The sequence below is a fragment of the Cyprinodon tularosa genome, unplaced genomic scaffold (assembly GCF_016077235.1).
Source record: "Cyprinodon tularosa strain WSP-4 unplaced genomic scaffold, ASM1607723v1 ctg22, whole genome shotgun sequence".
In the NCBI taxonomy this organism is placed as follows: Eukaryota; Metazoa; Chordata; class Actinopteri; order Cyprinodontiformes; family Cyprinodontidae; genus Cyprinodon; species Cyprinodon tularosa.
Window position 1 is genome coordinate 2462436 of NW_024038821.1, and position 17894 is coordinate 2480329.

Here is a 17894-nt window from a genome sequence, read left to right on the forward strand (position 1 = left end):
TCCATCCATCCATCCATCCATGCATCCATCCATCCATCCATGCATCCATCCATCCATCCATCCATGCATGCATCCATCCATGCATCCATCCATCCATCCATCCATCCATGCATCCATCCATCCATCCATGCATGCATCCATCCATGCATCCATCCATCCATCCATCCATGCATCCATCCATCCATCCATGCATGCATCCATCCATGCATCCATCCATCCATCCATCCATGCATCCATCCATCCATCCATCCATCCATCCATCCATCCATGCATGCATCCATCCATCCATCCATCCATGCATGCATCCATCCATCCATCCATCCATCCATCCATCCATCCATCCATCCATCCATCCATCCATCCATCCATCCATCCATCCATCCATCCATCATCACAATTGAATTTTACAAAAAAATAATTTCTTGCAATTATCCTCTTATACTTGGACATTTTGATTAGAGTATCTGTAGATATGTGCATGATGCTGCAGGAAGCTGACCTTGTTTCCTCCAGTCATGTGATTCCTGTAATGCCCAGAGCTCCATCTCTGGCTGTTCAGAATAGCGTGACCCAGTCCCCTCTGACCTCAGTCAGTGAGTGCCTCAGCTGGGAGGCTGCATGAGTCACACAGAGGGCAGATATTTGCTGCAAAAAATATTTAGTGAAGAAAGCAAAATGAAATAAAAACCTTTAGTCGCACTAAAGCTTCCAATGAAGTGTTCTGATCTGGTCGTCTGAGCACAAATAAAGGAACCGAAATAAAAGCAGGAAATAAATCAGATGTGACCGTATGAGCATGTATAAGATCCCAGTGAGACGGTGAGCTTATCTTCCTCTAAGGAGTTCCTGAGTGTGTTACTGTCAAAGAAAGTTTGAGATCAAAAAGTAGGAGAGTGTGTGTGGAATGCTGGAAGAAAGAGGTGGGGATCAAGCTGCCTGCCTTGCACTTATCTTCTTGTCACTTTAGAGATAGATAAATAGACAGCTGCCCAAAGATTAATTACACAGCAGAGCTCATTAATCTGAGTCCTGTCAGCTGGTTTTATGGCCCAACAGAAAACCTTCCCCGACTCCCCAGCTTCAACTCCTACTTATAATCACAAAATAGCTCCCACTCAGAGACAGGTTTCTAAGAAGTCTCATAAGAGGTAACAACGCACTTGTTCAGAGGATGACCACTCAAAAGCATAAAGACGCAAAGAGAAAATAAAAATAAAGTAACTTTGTCTTCAGCAAGCAAAAGCAGTTCTGTGTCTCCTTTCAGTCAATTCATTTTTCTGTATTTTTCTGTTCTGAACATTAATGTTCTTAATCGAATGTGTTTTTGGGGACACACTTTGTTCAGGTGGATTATTGTTACTGCAAGACTTTGACAGATAACAGAAAAACGGGACCCATGGGAGTTGAGCTTCTCTTTTTATCCTTTTGAGCTTTTAACCTTGATCTATAATGGAGAAAGCTTGACTTAGACTTATACCTCAGAGCTGAGGGGAGAGTAAATGTTCTCAGCAGAACACACAGGGACAGTTTTATTTACTGCTAGTCATGCTAATTGGCAATAAAGATAGTAAAGAAATTAAAAATACACTTAATATGTGTGGTAAAGCAATTTAATCATAAATGACTTATAGCTGCTAACTGCTGAGCTTCTATCTACGCTCTCTTTCATACTTTAGACTTGAAAACTGGCTCAGTTAATCTACTAAGCACAGAAGGAGCTAGTGCCACCATCATCTTCTTACTTTTTATCATCATAGAAGGTACTCTGTGTTCCTTATAAAACCCCCCGATAGTCTTAAAAAAGTGAGATTTTAAACAGAGGTTTCTGCATGTCAGAGAGGAGTGTTCATTTCCACCGTCACTACAGCCATGTTTGGTATAAGGAATTGCTGCAAAGACACAGCAACAGTGACTGTCCACTGTAGCGAATTCCATCACTCAATGTATGACTGTAATATGCTGGGTTTCCTTGGATAGAAACCTTCATCATCATCATCAGTATCATCAGCATTTTTATTTATATAGAGCTTTAAATCAGCTACAGCTGAAAACAAAGTGCTGAATATAGCTAAAAATAATAAAACACAATAAAAGAATAAAACACAGCATACAAATATAAAATAAGGCAATAATAAGAAAGCTAAATAAACATTCATGTAAACAGTACAAAACAAAATAAAAAATATCATATATTAGTCTGATGCATTTGAATGACTGCATATAAATACAAAAAAATATATATATAAAATCAAGTCCCAGCCAGGTTAAAGCATTGTTCTAACAAGCCAAACAAATTATTATGAATGGACTACTAGCTGTTGAAGGAGCTGAATATTTCCATAAAGAATGTAAGTAAACCTTTATTACCTTGGATAATTTGCAAGCAGAAAAAAATTATTATAATAAATTATAGAAAAATTAAAATAGATACATAAATTTCTCCCTTCAAAGTTGGGCTTGGCCAGAAAAGGTTGAATGTTTTAAAATAGAGGGAAGTGTACCTTAAATCATATCTGCCATTTTTACCTCACCTTAATGCCAGCAGGTGGAAACATGCACCTTATTGTGATGTCTGAGTTAATCCTAAATTTCTTCCTTATCATTCTCTTACTTTTTAGCAAATGCTTTTATGCTTCTACTTTTCCACCTTTAGGGGATTTAATCTGTGATTTTACGATGCAATACTGAGTAAGGATTCCCTTTGCAGCTTTAAATGACCAGATGCTTAATCCTAAACAGATCGTTGCCTGGCTGCAATCAACTGAAATGTTCCTCCAAAATCAAGAAAAACGAAGGAGTTTTCTGATTCCTTAAGTAATTTCTCCTCAAACCAAACTTTCCTACTGGAGCTCCTCCCTGTTTTACACATCCTAAACACATTATATCCTGATCCAACAGCCTACTGCGCTAACACTGTCAGGGCTGTGCTAATCTAACATGAAGGAGACAACAGATCAAATGTATGTTGTGTCAAGAACCAGATTAATGTTCCACTTCCTGCATTAGAAAAGATGTTATTTGAGAGATGTGTACCATGTGGTTATATACAAGTCTTCCAGATTCCTAGATCAGGAGCTGCACTTTGCAGTCTGGCCACATGAGGATACCACAGGTCCAGCCATTAAGCTGCTTTACACCGAGCTGTTCAGCAGCAGCTACTGTCGTGTGTTCAAGAGGATTAGCAGTTACTTTGCCGTTTCTCATCAAAAAAATTGGACTCCACAGTAAAGCTGCTAGGAAATTGCAGCGCTTAGAGCCTGACACATCATCTTAAGTAATGCTTTTCCTGTTTAAAATTCACCACATAAATGCCCTTCCAGAAAGTCTGCATTCAGACATTGAGGGATGGTGCTAAGCCAAGACAGTTTGAGCTCCTCTGGCAAAGTGCAGTGCACGTCTCTGAGAGCCAAAACCCGCTGCCAAATTTGGCTCTGAAGTCAATCTGACACGTTTTTGTTGTTGCTGTTGTTATTTGCACAATGTGACCATGAGTGTCAGCCGTATGTCAAGACTTAAAAGATGGAGGAGAGTGGAGAGAAGCAGAGGAAGCAACAAGAGAGGACTAAATCAACGGCATCCACTGATGCTCAGTGTCAAGTAAGACAGATGTTCCCTCTGTCTCTATGTGAGTGCACAGACACGCTTCAATCAGAAGTTATTTTGATTTAGGTCTATTTCTACTGGGGCCAATGTAATCCTAAATCAATGCCAGGGGGAAAGCAATACATAGAGAGGCCAAATCGAATTAAATGTGAAATTAAATGCATATTGATCACGCACTCTAAAATCTAGTAAAAAGTTCAATAGCCACCAGAGTGAAGTGTTTTGTTTTGTCAGTTTTGACAAATCTGGAGCAAAGACGAACTATAAATCACATATTGATGTAAAGTGCTAACCATGGCTCCTTGGTAAAAATGTAAGATGCCTTAAAATAGGCAAATCTTTTTTTATTGCAGCAGCATAATCCCACGCAGAAGAAACATATTCAGAAAAATACATTTCAAAACGGTCAGGTTCTGTCTAAGATCAATAGGTCATGGTTTGGGTTCAAAGTTATCAGCATCCTTTCTGTAAACATGCTGCCCTAACCAACTTTGGCAATAACAATATCACTTGGTCTATGTTTTACTTTTTATAGCCATGATGCATTCAGAGTGATACATCTCTGACACCTCCACTGTGAACAGTGATCATTCAGATCCTGGGTTTTCTTCTTTCTTTGGCTTTCCCCAAAAGTTAACCACAGAACTATTGTTTAGGGACTGAAATGGAATCAAAGATGATCGATTTAGCGTCAGTTGAACCATTTCATATATTAAGGATTATCCTGCTGAAAGATGCAGAGATGACCTACTTTCTTTACCAGGGGCCACCAGATGTTTAATATTAAATCTTCTGGTGTTTTAAAGAGCCAACCATATTATAAACACTGTCATGCACCTTACCATGTCCTGTATAATCTGGAAAGAACAGTGTAGAATATATCAGGGCTGAAACAATTAATCGGCTTCGATTATTGAAATAATTGTCAACTAATTTAGTAATCAATTAATCCTTAACTGGAGTTTAAAGACTCTAAAACTTGCCTTTAGATGAAAGAGCAAGAGTAATTATACCAAAATTGTATATTAATAAATAAATATTTTATCTTTAAGATAAAAAAAAACTAACAAAATGCTCTATCCAGAACTCTTCAAGTGGAAAAGTTTTAGTTTCATCTCGTCTGATTTTGTAAAAAAAAAATGTCTTTAAGGAACCTTTGGCTATCCGATTATTAATCAAAACAATTAATCGACCGATTAAGTTTTGCAAAATTGTTAGTTGCAGCCCAAGCATATAGGATCATAGATCAATGCTTCTATCTACTTGCATTATTCTCTTTCTTCAGTTTGTTCCCTCAAAGCTCAGTCTTGGACCCATAAAGTGCATGGCTTCTGTTAAAGTCCCAGTAGAGCTTGTTTACATAGTTGTATATGTGTTGGATAGAACAGAAAGAGTTGTCATGCATGGTCTCTAAGGGTTGTTATGGTGACTCTATGGCCTTGGATGACCCTGTTTGCAGCAGTTCTCCATCACTGAGCTTTAGAGATGATTCTACCTCCCTCACCATCAAGCTCACTGTTAGCACCATTTCCCACAATGCACCTTGAAACGTAATGATCATCCATGGCTGTTGCTACCTGACAGGGAAGACAAATAACAAAGATGGCGCAGGCACTGTGCGGTGAGGCGGAGTTACATCACAAACGAGGAGCGAAAAGTAGTGATCATCTGTCCAAATGGTCTGTTAACTTTGCTGACTATAAAGTCTATATATATATTCCCCGCTCTATATAGTGATTGAGGGATTTAGGGTTAAGGGCGGATATTAAGACACAGCCTTTGAGTCCTCACCCAGCCTAGTGACTTGCAGCTGAAAAAATGGCGTCTGTGTCACAATATATCTGAACCCAAAGCCATGTATGACTAACTAGAAGTTCCAAGGCACTCTGATGGATAAAGTATAGAAAAAAGGGAATCATTAGAGATACCTGTTAATGTGCCACTTCTGTTTGAGTTAAGAAAATTCTGACAGGATCTTTAAATAATTTAAGGATCAATAAATACAAAATACTATTTTAAATACTTTTTACTAACTAGAGACAGGTAATGAGTAGATTAATTTGCTTACATTTACTCCAGTATAAACAATAAATCTGCCTCTATGCCTGATTCTATTGTAACATACTTTTACTTCAACAGAAGTACTATTTTATTGAGGTAAAACTCCCTATTTAAATAAAATATCAGACATAAATTCCCAACTATTGTTTCTCCACTAAATGAAGACCAAGGATATTTAAGGACAGATGATGCTGTTTTATACAAGCTTCATTGTTTTAGGGATTGTTTTTATCTGCTGAGTCTGATGTGTCATTTGGAGGACCAGTTATTACACAGCAAGTAGTAGAAATTATGTGTTCTGTAATTGTTTAAAATATGAACATGAATAAAATATCAACATGAAAAAATTTGTTGTAAACATTTTCCTTCTGCCTGAATCTGTTATTTGATAAAATAAATAAAAAACTTTTAATATTCTATCTTTTAAAATTGTTAAGAACAGCAGACTTTTCACACACCTTCGTATTTGTGTTATTATAACTTTCTGGCTGTATTAGAAATGTGGGATTTTTTTCCTTCTAAATTCTAACAAACCCAAAATGATACTGCTGCACATAGAGGACATGTTAGAGGGTTTTTGCCTTCCTCCGTGTGTGAACACTTGTCTCGACTTCATTCAGTTCTCATTACGGACAGATAACAATATTGGAGCTCTCACACACTCCAGTAAAACACTTTCCCTTAATTAGCAGCTCTTTGCATGCTCACAGGATCAACATAATTCTCCTTTCTTAAAAGGTAAAAAAATATCCTCAGCACACAAACCTGCAATGTAACATGACACACTAGAATAAGAAAACACCAATCATCAATGTCAAAAGGAAGAGCAAATTATTTTTCAAACTTGGTAATAAATAAATGGAAAAAAGGTCTTTAGATAGAAAAAAAAGATCATTCAAAGCCAAATGCTTCAGGATTGCTGATTGTGGTGCTTTAATCTTTTCAACACCATCAGCATTTGGTCTGAGGTGTGCCTGCACTGCCAGCAATAAGCACCTGTTGCCCACAAAGCTATGTATAGCCTCCACGCCAACATGCAGTTCTGAATCAAAATACAGCACGTCAAACATCCCACCTGCTTATGAACCCCGTGTTTTAAAACCGCCGCCTCTTCAGTCTTCATTGTTTCTTTGAATGTGCCCGAGCTCTACTGTCCCCTAAACCCCCAAATCCTCTTCCCTGCTAGAGGCCAAAGCACTGCCAGCCCTGGCCCACCTGCCCTAATAAGTCCGCTGGCCTGTCTGCTGCTGCATGGCCTTACTGTAAGCTGGGATCCAAGCCCACGAGTTTCTCCTCTCCATAACCTGCCAGTTAGCTGGTAGGGGGTGGTGGACAACTGACCCACTGACATTTAAAGTAGCACCAAATATCCCTTTGGATGTCATGCAAACTGCCATGTGGTTTTTAACTTTGCAGACATTTATGACTAGGGATGTGTTAATCAGACTTTATTTGCCTGTCTTAGAGCTTTGAGGCTGTCTGAGAGTTATAACAAATCAGTACAATGAAAAGTTAAAACCAGATATTTCCGCACATCATATGCAAAGAGACACAGTTTATTTTTTTGACGCTCAAACATGTACCGTCAGCTTTTTTCTGACATATTTTAGCTGTTCTTCAGAAATTCTGTTATATTTTTGGTTTGCTGCTCAACCTTGGAGCAGGTTCACACAGTAAAAACAGATACTGTGTCTTCCTGACAATGTTTCACCCTTTTTTTCTTTTTTAAGACTATATTACCAATATATATATTGCCTGCTTGTCTTCAAGCACATTTGAACCTGAGTGAAATCCCGTTATTGATCTGTAGGGTTTTGGTTATGGGAATCATTATCATTATTTATCATTATTTGAGAGTCAAACACTGATGTTTAAAAGAAAGCCTGACTCAAAGCCTTTATGGAATTTGAGCTGATATTTAAAAAAGAGACTGTGGACCAATCAACTTCTTAAACACCCAACTTGCTCATCGAAGTCTCTACCTCCTGCTTTGTGAACCAGTGCAAGTTTTTTTGCTTACCAATTATCTGATATAAAAAGAAAAAAAAAACAGGTTCCATGAACCTTTTCCACATGTCCTCCCACTTTCTTAACCCCATTTCTATTCAGCATAGCCTTAAATGAATGGCACTTGTGCTAAAATAAAGCTGACATCTTAAGAAAAAAACTTGATTTAGATTAAAGAGCTTTCTTCCTGACTTTTTGACTCCATACAAAAAGGCATGTTGTTAACAAAGACAAATCAAACCTGACTTCACATCAACACCTTTAACAAGTTTACCCCATATTTCTGCATTCAAGTATATATTCCTGATATAAGTTGAGATCCTTCCAGCAGAGCCATAATGGGTTTACTGCAGCAAGCTATTCAGTTCCCTAAAATATCACCACCACCGCCACCTCCATCTACACTGTACCTGCAGCACATGTAAACCTACAGCTCATCTACACAAAACTCACATATCTGGGGAATAGCAGTAGATTGTTTGGAAAATATTGTAGATGGCAAATAATGCATGAAAAAATAAGAAAAGAATTGCTATTTACGAGAAAATTGAATTCGCATAATAATATCTGAGAGACACTAAATTTCCCCAAAGTTAATGTGTAAAACCAATAATGACTTTTCATTTATCATTACAATACAAAATGCACGAATTTACATTAAAAAAAAACTTAAATACAGAGGCACGAGTGGTTAGTTTGGAAATGCAGTCCAGGCCTCTTGTTTTGTGACTTATGGCGACATTTCTTTGACTTGCATTCATTTTATATGGCCTAACCCAGACCCTTACCCTAACCCTAACTATTGCCAATATATATTTAACCCTGACACTTATCTAAACTGAATTCACACCTTAGTCCTAAACCTCACCCCGACTCAAAGAAAAGAACTTTACCATATGGGGACTAAGATATTGGTCTCCATAGGGACATCATGACCTGACTGTGTAAACAGATTAAAGTCTCCACATTGTGATGAAAACAAGCACAAACAATTTAGCCTCACCTTAGCTCTTAATATAAACAACCAATGACCCCTGACAACGGCAAGCTAGATTTGAAATACTATTTTAATTCTGTTCCTAATGTTTTACAACAAAAGTCTTGCAAACAATTCAAGTTTTGGTTGGTTGAAACCTTACCACAAAAAAAAAAAAAAAAGTGAAATAAGCTGCAGAATTCTTTTTGGTGCAACACAAGATTATAATTTTCATGTGTTTAGAAGAAAATAGTGTAAAAAATTAGGCTTTTATCAGCAGTTTCCTGTAAAAACAGAACTAAGTATAACAGTTTTGTGTCATTAGTTTCCTACCAGGTATGGTTATTAAAGAAAGTATATTAATTTTGTTGAAGCACCCGGTGACTCTGATACTGTTAGTACTCTTCAGGTACAGCTAAGAATAAAATAACATTTTTTTTTTTTTTTTTTTTTTAACTAAGAGGCTTTGAATGTTTTTGAATGATTCCCCTTGTGTTTTACAGATTTTTCTTTGGTGATAAGTTCCAAGTCTTTAAAACACAGGGAAGCCTCTTCACCATCACCCTGATCTTTAGCTCCATCCAGAGATTCTGGATGGGCTTCCAGCTGGGATACTGACAAACATTAATATCACTTCCATTCACAAGACACAAGCTGGTAAAATTAAAAGATTATTTTATTTCTAAAAATACATTTTCTCCAATATAGGTCATTAAATCTTTTAAGGAAGAAATGTAATACAGGCTGCAATGTTGAAGAAATACAACCAACCAGCAGATAACATTAACAAGCCAATAGCCCTAAATAAAGATGCAAGCATGCACAAACACATTAATCTACAATCACAGACATACACTAGCATGGGTGTCAATATGGCAGATGTCCCATTAGCTCCAACAGGCGTTACATCCAAGGAGTAAGAAAAGCCTGATATTGATATGAGCAAAGGCATTTCTACTGCTGGTGAAAGCAACACATTAGCACAGCTACCCTCTCACACACCTACAGACACACTACAGTACTAGTTAAGTAGTATTTGATCTTTAAAGATTTCTAGTGTTTTAAATCAAATGCTTATATCAGACAAAAAAAACGTAACTCCAGTAAATATTGAAGTAAGTTTATTATGGAATATTTAATTGATTTAGAGGAAAAGAGCTAACCAGCCAAACTGATCTTATGAATGTATTTTTAAATAACATATAATAATAATAATAATATTATTAATTATACTCAACTTGATATTAAATCAGAATATAATTGTAATTTACTGCAGTTTTTCATGAAAGTCTTTGTCCATTTACCCACCACAACAAGGCATCATTACTGACTCACAAATATCATATTTTATTATTATGTATTTAAAGTCTTACATTGTTTCTGAATTTGGATAAAATGTTTTAACTGATATGTATTATTATCCTGATAAAGAAAATTTAAAAACTTAAGCATAACCAAGTTACATGACTGGACAAGTATTCAAAAACAATGTCTGAATGCCTTCAAATAAAAAAAAAACACCAGGAAGATGGCAGAGTGTTCTAAATAAGTCCTGATTAAAACACAATAAAATGCTATGGCATAACCCTAAAAAGTTTAAAAATGTTTCAAATGAAACAAAGAGATTAACAAAATTCACCCATAATATCTAAGGTAGGGTATTGTGGAAGATTTTAGCAAATTTTTGAAAAGACCAGCTCTCTCCACTTAAAAAAAATGCACATGCACAACCCTGTACCTGCTCTCGAGAGGGAACGCCTATTGAACAGGTGTGAGATCATGCATGAGCCCATTGCTGCTTGTGCACGCTATGTTCAAAAGTTGCTCTTTGCATTGCTCATACAAGCTTACTGTGTCCGAACATCCGCCCTAACCCCTAAATCCCTCAATCACTGTATAGAGCCGGGACTATATAGTGGACTTTATAGTAAACTCAGTTAACTGACCATTCGGACAGATGATCACTACATTTCACCCCTCATTGGTCATGTAACTCCGCCTCCCCAAACGATGCCTGCACCATCTTTGTTATTAGTCGCCGCTGTCGGGTAGCAACAGCCTATGGCGACAGGGGGCTGCTGTGACAGAAAATCCCTTAATGCTTTGCAAGGAGAACTCTCCCCGCAAAGCATTGTGGGATATATCTGCCTCCTCTGAGGCCTTTCTTTTCTTCTCATACACTTCATAGACCAGGGGTGCTCAAGTCCAGTCCTCAAGAGCTACCATCCTGCAACTTTTAGATGCATCTCTTCTCTAGCTCATCTGAATATAAAGCCTCAATCCCCTCATTTAGCTCAGCAGAGTGGTAATGAGCCACTCATGTGATTCAGGTGTGTTAAAAATGGTTGCATCAAAAAGTTGCAGGATAGTAGCTCTCGATGACTGGACTTGAGGACCCCTGTCGTAGACACTTTTTTTCTTATGACCCTGGGGCCTTATAAAATACCTGCGGTGAGAAAGGTGAGCTTAAATGAAACTGTAGCTAACCACAGATATACGCATAAAAGTGCACATGCAAAGAAAAAGATAGCTAATGGGACGAGCACATAGGACGGCCTTACGTAAACATATAACCAGAATGATATGATATTGATGACAATTAGGACGACCACTTATTTTGATATTCACCTGGAAATAAAAGATCGTCCTCTATACCTTTAAAAAAAATTACTGAAAGTTAATCACAAGTGCTTGATGCATAGCCAGTAGATTTAGTTGCGTTTATTTTCAGGTAAGTTTAGGTAAGTTTAAACAGCTTTTTCACTTTTAAGATAACATCATAATTTGAACCCAATTTTTTGTAGTGCCTGTATAAATTCAAATTCATCCGGGTCATGGCAACCACAAGCAGGCTTAAATTGGAAGGCAGCTGGACTTTTTGCTCATTTCGTTTTTTTTTTTTCTTTTCTTTTTTAAGACTATCAATTCTGTTAGTTTACACCATCAGAATTTTGGGATTTCCTCAGATTAGTTTGAATGGCAAAAAAACAGAAGAGATCCATAAAATGAAACACTAAACAAACATCTTGATGTCACTTTTGGAGACAAATGTTAAAAAATAGAAATCTTCATGCATTGAGTCGACCAAGAGATCCAATTTAACACATATGCTATAGGCTGATGCTGCATTAATTGAGAGTAAAACCTTTAAGCAATACAAATGCTCTGGAGAGGTTAGCAGTCTAGGAACAGAATGAAAAAAAAATTTGTGAATAAATAATGAGGGAATGAGTCCAAGGCCAACAGCCTTCAGGATAAAGACCGCTGACCTCTTTAAATACTTGCAGCCAGACTGCAGTCCGACAGGTAAACCTTCACATTCAATACGTCAGCCCTTTACACCACCCAGTTTGAATGAAGACGGCTCCTGAGGCCTGTCAGACTGTTGGCCATATTATTCACGCCCACCTGGTGGTTACATAAACACTAACACACACCCGTACAGCCTTAGCAGGGAGAGCTGGCGGTGTCTGCCATGAACAACAAACTACATGTCAATTAAGTGTCACAGCAAGCAGCAAGATATTGAGCCATGGGTTGAACTCTATAAATAACTGAGCCTATCTAGGAAGTGTGGATCTTACACACAAAAAAAAAAAATCAACTAGATGGATAACAACTTACATTTATTTCCTGAAACGCTGTCTTTGAATATACACATAAAATCATTAATACGACTTTGGACAAATCTTGAAAAACACGTCAAAAATTGTAACTCCAATAGCATGAAAATATCCCTTCTTTAAAGTTGTACTTTGACCCATACTTCTGTTATAGGTCACAGTTATCTTTTCCTGACAGATAATGTAGTAGCAGTGGATTTAATGTGCAAGCAAACTGACCCACATTTCCCATGTGTCACTGTGAAAAGCCAAGCAAATAAAATCCAACCTGAAGACATTAAACAGAAGATTATGTATTGCTTGACTCTTTCTGTGAATAGAAATTCATTATTCTCTTGTTTTGCAATTATACTATGAAATAAATTACACGGCAGCCCAAAGGGATAGTCAAAATGTGTTACTACTCAGCAACATTTCCTTTGGCAAACCCAGCAGCAGGTAAAATAATAATCTTTTTTTCTGCTGACCAAGCCTTTCTTTCTTTTAACACACTGCTTGCAGGCAATTTAAATCTACTCAACGATTAGCATGTCTTGTGCAATTGGTTTGAAACACAATCAGGAGTAAGAGGGAACAATTTGAATGTAAGCTTTTTAAAAAAATGCTTTGATATGAGGTCTTAATACTCAACTCACATGGCCTAGTAGTTAGAGCAGTACGATTGTGCTCTGAGAGGGTTGCAAGTACCCAATTCGATCCCTACATCCTGCGCTCTGGCTCCCTGAGCAAGATCCTTAACCCCACACTGGTCTGCAGGTCCACACAGTGGCAGCCCACTGTTCCCCAAGGGGATGGGTTAAATGCAAAGGTACATTTGAGATCAACAAAGTTAAATTATTTATTCATTTTTATCAGACATCCCTTTAAATGGGGCGGCTCTTAGACTCTTAGAATCTGAAAGTACTCTCTATGGATGGATTTAAAGAAGTGGAAGTAGTCAGATGATACAACAGACAATGTGGAATGGCCTAACTTTTGTTATCCCTCCACTGTACACCTCTGTCTACAATGTTCATATTTGCTGTACTAGACCCCCCACCCCACCCCCGCGCTGTCATACTAATTTTGATATGGGTCACTTGGCTGTTCAGTCACATACCTAAAGATCAGACCTGTATTGGATTTAAAACTAAATACAAATGTGGCCCAGATGGCATTTGAAAAAGCCAGATTACATGTTCAGGGCAAGAAAATCTGACTTGGGCCACATTTGTCTGCAGTCTGAACGTAGCCTTAGAATTCAACAGGTATGAGATTCTAAAACTGTTATAACCATGACCACATCTGATTTTCATAGTTTTGCCTACCTCAATAACAGAAAGGTGTAATAGCTTTTCACAACCACTAATGAGCATTTTCCCATGGATAAACCTCTCATACATTAGCACGCTCTCACAAATACCTACAGGTGCTTGGATCCACTTACTAACTTACCATTTTTTTTATCTTCAGCTACCACCTTATACATTTCATATTGATTTATACTGTATATACTTCAGTGACGGTATCAACGTGCTGCTGTATTGTTGGTTGTGTGGTTCATTTTACATATCTCTTTGCAGGTGATGAAGCAGACTGATGAAGTTTTGTCAATCTCTCTATCTTTTCTCCCTATTTTTTCTTTTCATTTCTCTCTCTTCCTCTACTTTCTCAATGTAGTGTCAACATAACATGAATCATTCCCTATATAAATCATAATAAAACTATTTACAAATATAAATCAAGCAGAGCACTATGGTTAAGGCCATAAAGCTCCACTTGCGAGAGTAAAATCAGTTGGGCTCTTTCTGGTATTAAGACAACAATTCTTAATGCCACATTGTCAGATAGAACACTATAAAAATAATAATAATAAATAAATAATAATAGTAATATCTCCAAAATCCTTACATTTAAACAGAAAAGCATCAGTTATACAAATTCTTGTTAAATACTGATTATTTTAATATAAGAAATAAATGCTACATAAATGCTATAGCAACTCAAGTCTGATAAACTGGTAACTGATTAATCTGGGAGCTGTTGGAGAAACTGCTAACCATCAATAAATTATGAACAGTTTAAGCTTAGCAAAAGAGCCATAAAAGAATCAAATTGACTTTCATAACAATTTCAAACTCTAAGTAACTCATTAACTGATCTGATGAGTAAAGGACTGTTTATGCTCACATGTAAACAGAAGCATACCCACAGAGGCTTTCCTCTGTCTTCTGCATTAATTTCTTGCATAATTTATTCTGTCACCAGGGAGCTAACAGATGCAAAGCCAAATGCAACAAGCAGAGCAATACTACCAGTATTTGTGGGGGGCACTGTAGTGCAGTATACCTAACATACGATCAACCAAATTACCACGAAGAAGTAAAAGATGATTAAAATGGATTACAGATTCCATATCATGCTTTTTGAAGCCATCCAAAGTCAACTATAGCTATATATATGATAAAAGAAGTATTCATTTGTTAGCTTGAGGCACACTGACAGAAGCCAGGCTGCCACCATCATTAGACGAGTGTGTTACCAATAGACACGACGGCTGAGAGAGCTGGGGTTCGAGACTTACAGCTGCAAGACGTATTCTTTGCATACTGCACCCCTATGGCTCCCTTTGTGGAGGGTGTAATTTTCCAGGACAGGGACTCACCACTAATCGGAGAGTAGAATTTATAAGAATTACTGAGACATGAACAAATAAAGCAAATTACCACCTTAAGGCATGAATTACATGAAGAAATGGCATAATAACAGTCAAGAGCTTAAAAAAGTTAATTTTACATGATATAAGCTCCCAAACCACAAAGTTCGATGCATAATATGACAGAACATCTCCTGAATTATATGATCATTACTAAGTTCTTTAACACTGCATCCTCCACCTTTTTTTTTTACTAGTTTTTTTTCTTTGCTGGTCTAGTCTAATATTACTTAGACTTTATGAAACCTTTAAAATACCTATAATTCTATTTTGCTGACCAAGACTTTCTAAATATTTTACAAGTACACCTGTTTCCCAACAACTCAAACAGACAGACAGAGAAGAGGTATTACAAAAGCGTGCTTTGGTGGAGCAGTGGTTAGCGAGCATGACCCATGTACGGAGGCCTTAGTCCTCGATGTGGCTGACCCGGGTTTAAATACAACCTGTTGTCCTTTGCCGCATGTCTGTCCCCCTCTGTTGTATCCCCTTTCCTGGCAGCCCACTGTACAAAATAATGAGCCACTAATGCTGCTAAAAACCTCAAAAAAAAAGAAGAGGCATTACAGAGTTTTCTAATGATACTGCCACCTGTAGTCAAAACACAGAACTTGTTCTCGTAGCTCTCGCTTGTACTTGACAGTTTTCTTTTTAACTTGTTACATCTTACATGGAGGTACCATTGTTGTTTGAGTTGAGCTAGATGCCGGTTGCTTCTTAATATCCACAGAAACCATCTTGAATAGAATGCTTAGATTGTTTGCTGGATTGGACTAATTCAACATGGAAGTGCTTGACGTCACATCCCCAGAAACAGAGCAGGAAATTCTGACCTGAAGTAACAACAGGAAAATAGGCTACATGCTTATATATGCAGCGGCGCTGAAGAAGTTATATTTTGAAACCATAACTTTTTCAGTCTGATATATCTTACTATTATGTACCCAGCCTCCCACTGTCTTCAGTCAGGATATTCTAATGTTAAAACTAACATTTCCTAAAGCAGTCCGTAGAGCATATTCTCAAATCTAAACCGTGACAAGTGAAAAATGCAAACGTCCAAAAGCAGAATTAGCAGAGAACATAATGTAAACTGTTCAATCTTGTCTGCTACTTTCTAAAGAAGTTGAAATTGTAGTTAGATTAGGTTGAAATCTATGTTAAAAAGGAGAGGAAAGAAGAGGACAGGAAAAGTGCCTCTATCCCAAGCTTGAGCAGTTGCAGTTCAAAGAAGATATGAGACGAAGGGTTCCTCAAACGCATGCAAACCCTTCGTGACCCATTTTCTACAGAGCACTGGCCTCCATCGGAGCAGAATCAGCTGCCATGACAACATGCTCTTCACATCACAGCAACCATCATTATCATCATCATGATTATCTTCATCATCATTTTCAATGGTGCTCTGCAGCAATTGGGAAAACAAAGGTAGCATGCCGCTAGAGTTAGTCTTATCTTTCTAGGGAGGTTCATGCGAGAGACAACACAGGAAGAGTGGAGATGATTTTTTTGAGAAAAGACTCGGCACAGCGATGCAGCTATGTCATGTGTGGAGCCATTCTTTGTTCCCCCCCTCCCCTGTCCCCACTGACATACCACCTCCACCTGAAAACGTATGGCAGTAGGCAGCAGGGGAGGGATGTGGAAACGAAACGGCTGAGTCAGGATTGTGTGAGAGTGACCGTTGGGAGAGAAAAATATAAAATAAAAAGAGGAAGGGGGGTTGAAAACAGAAAGGAAAGAGGAGGTCATACTTTGGGCAACGGCGTTTCTGACGACCGGACTTTCTGGGGAGATATCTGTGAAGAGAGCAAGAGAATTATTTTCTTGTTTCCCCCTCTTCAGAGATATCTCCTGTGGCATATTGCTGTTCCCCGTTACCAAATTTGACCAAACCTTCAGGTTTTCTTGACAGGAGGACCTGAAAGTGGTTCCTCGGGGACTAATAGATTATTTGTTTAAAGAGGCTCTAAGCAATGGAGATACAATTGTTTTAAAGACACAACAGAGAAACTGACTCACTTAAACAACAAAATATTGTTCTGTTGTAAATGACTGAAAATACAAGAGAAATCTTCACATGTGTAAGGTGGTTTAAAGAGTTCCTGACTGTTTCAATGGATCGGACATGTCAAAGTGAGGTGTTAAGAAGAACGGACGAACAACAACACATCAGAGGAGACACTCGGAGAGAGAACAGGAAACACACATTGACAGGACATAGAGACAAAAAAGCAACACCAGCATGCAAAATGGTAACAGGTGAAGCAGCGTAAAACATTAAATGGATTAATATACAAATAATGTAACTTAGTTACCAACTGTATGCATCATATTTTGCAATTAAAGTGATACTAGAATCAGTGCCATATTGTCTGCCATTCATAGTGCCTTGCAAAATTCAAATTAGAGAGATTAACATCATAGAGTTGATATTACTGGGATTTTGGTTAAAGAGCAAAAGAAGATCTTTAATCCCAAATGATTCAAGAAAGCATTTTAGGTTTTTTACACCATTTAAAAAATATCTAATCAAACCATTTGTCTTCAGAAGTCACCTGATATAATCTCAATGTAAAGCTCTTCAGCAATCATATGGGAGGTTTATCAGAGAGCCTTACTGAACAAATAGCTCTATAAACACCCTGAGAGGTTCTGTGCCATTTGAACTGGTGTTAAATTACATACCAAAATTACAAGCTTTGGATATCTCATAGAGCTTTGTTCAAACAATTGAATGAACAACTTAAAGTCGCACACTCTTTAAATGCAATGTTTAAGGAAGAATGGCAAGAAGAAAAACACAAAAAAGTCCCCTTCATAAAATAAATACATGTTAAAATTTTTACTTTTAGAGTTGACTGCATAATGCTGTGACTGATGAAATACTAACACTACTCACTACTCATTGATCTCCCTATCCCCATGG

The 17894-nt window shown here is 37.6% G+C and overlaps 1 protein-coding gene across 6 annotated transcripts in view; it reads right to left on the reverse strand.

Annotated features, from left to right (window-relative positions):
• Nucleotides 1-17894, reverse strand: part of pak5 (p21 protein (Cdc42/Rac)-activated kinase 5) — a 94000-nt gene that overhangs the window by 33250 nt on the left and 42856 nt on the right. For 2 of the 6 annotated variants that reach the window (XM_038286029.1, XM_038286030.1), the window contains exon 3: nucleotides 16720-16764. The exons of 2 other annotated variants lie outside the window; for them this stretch is intronic. In XM_038286029.1, the coding sequence (XP_038141957.1) occupies nucleotides 16720-16764 (45 nt within the window). Of the gene's footprint in view, nucleotides 1-499; nucleotides 533-6739; nucleotides 6943-16719; nucleotides 16765-17894 lie in introns of those variants that run through there. 2 more of the 6 variants (XM_038286033.1, XM_038286034.1) reach the window with 2 other exon arrangements.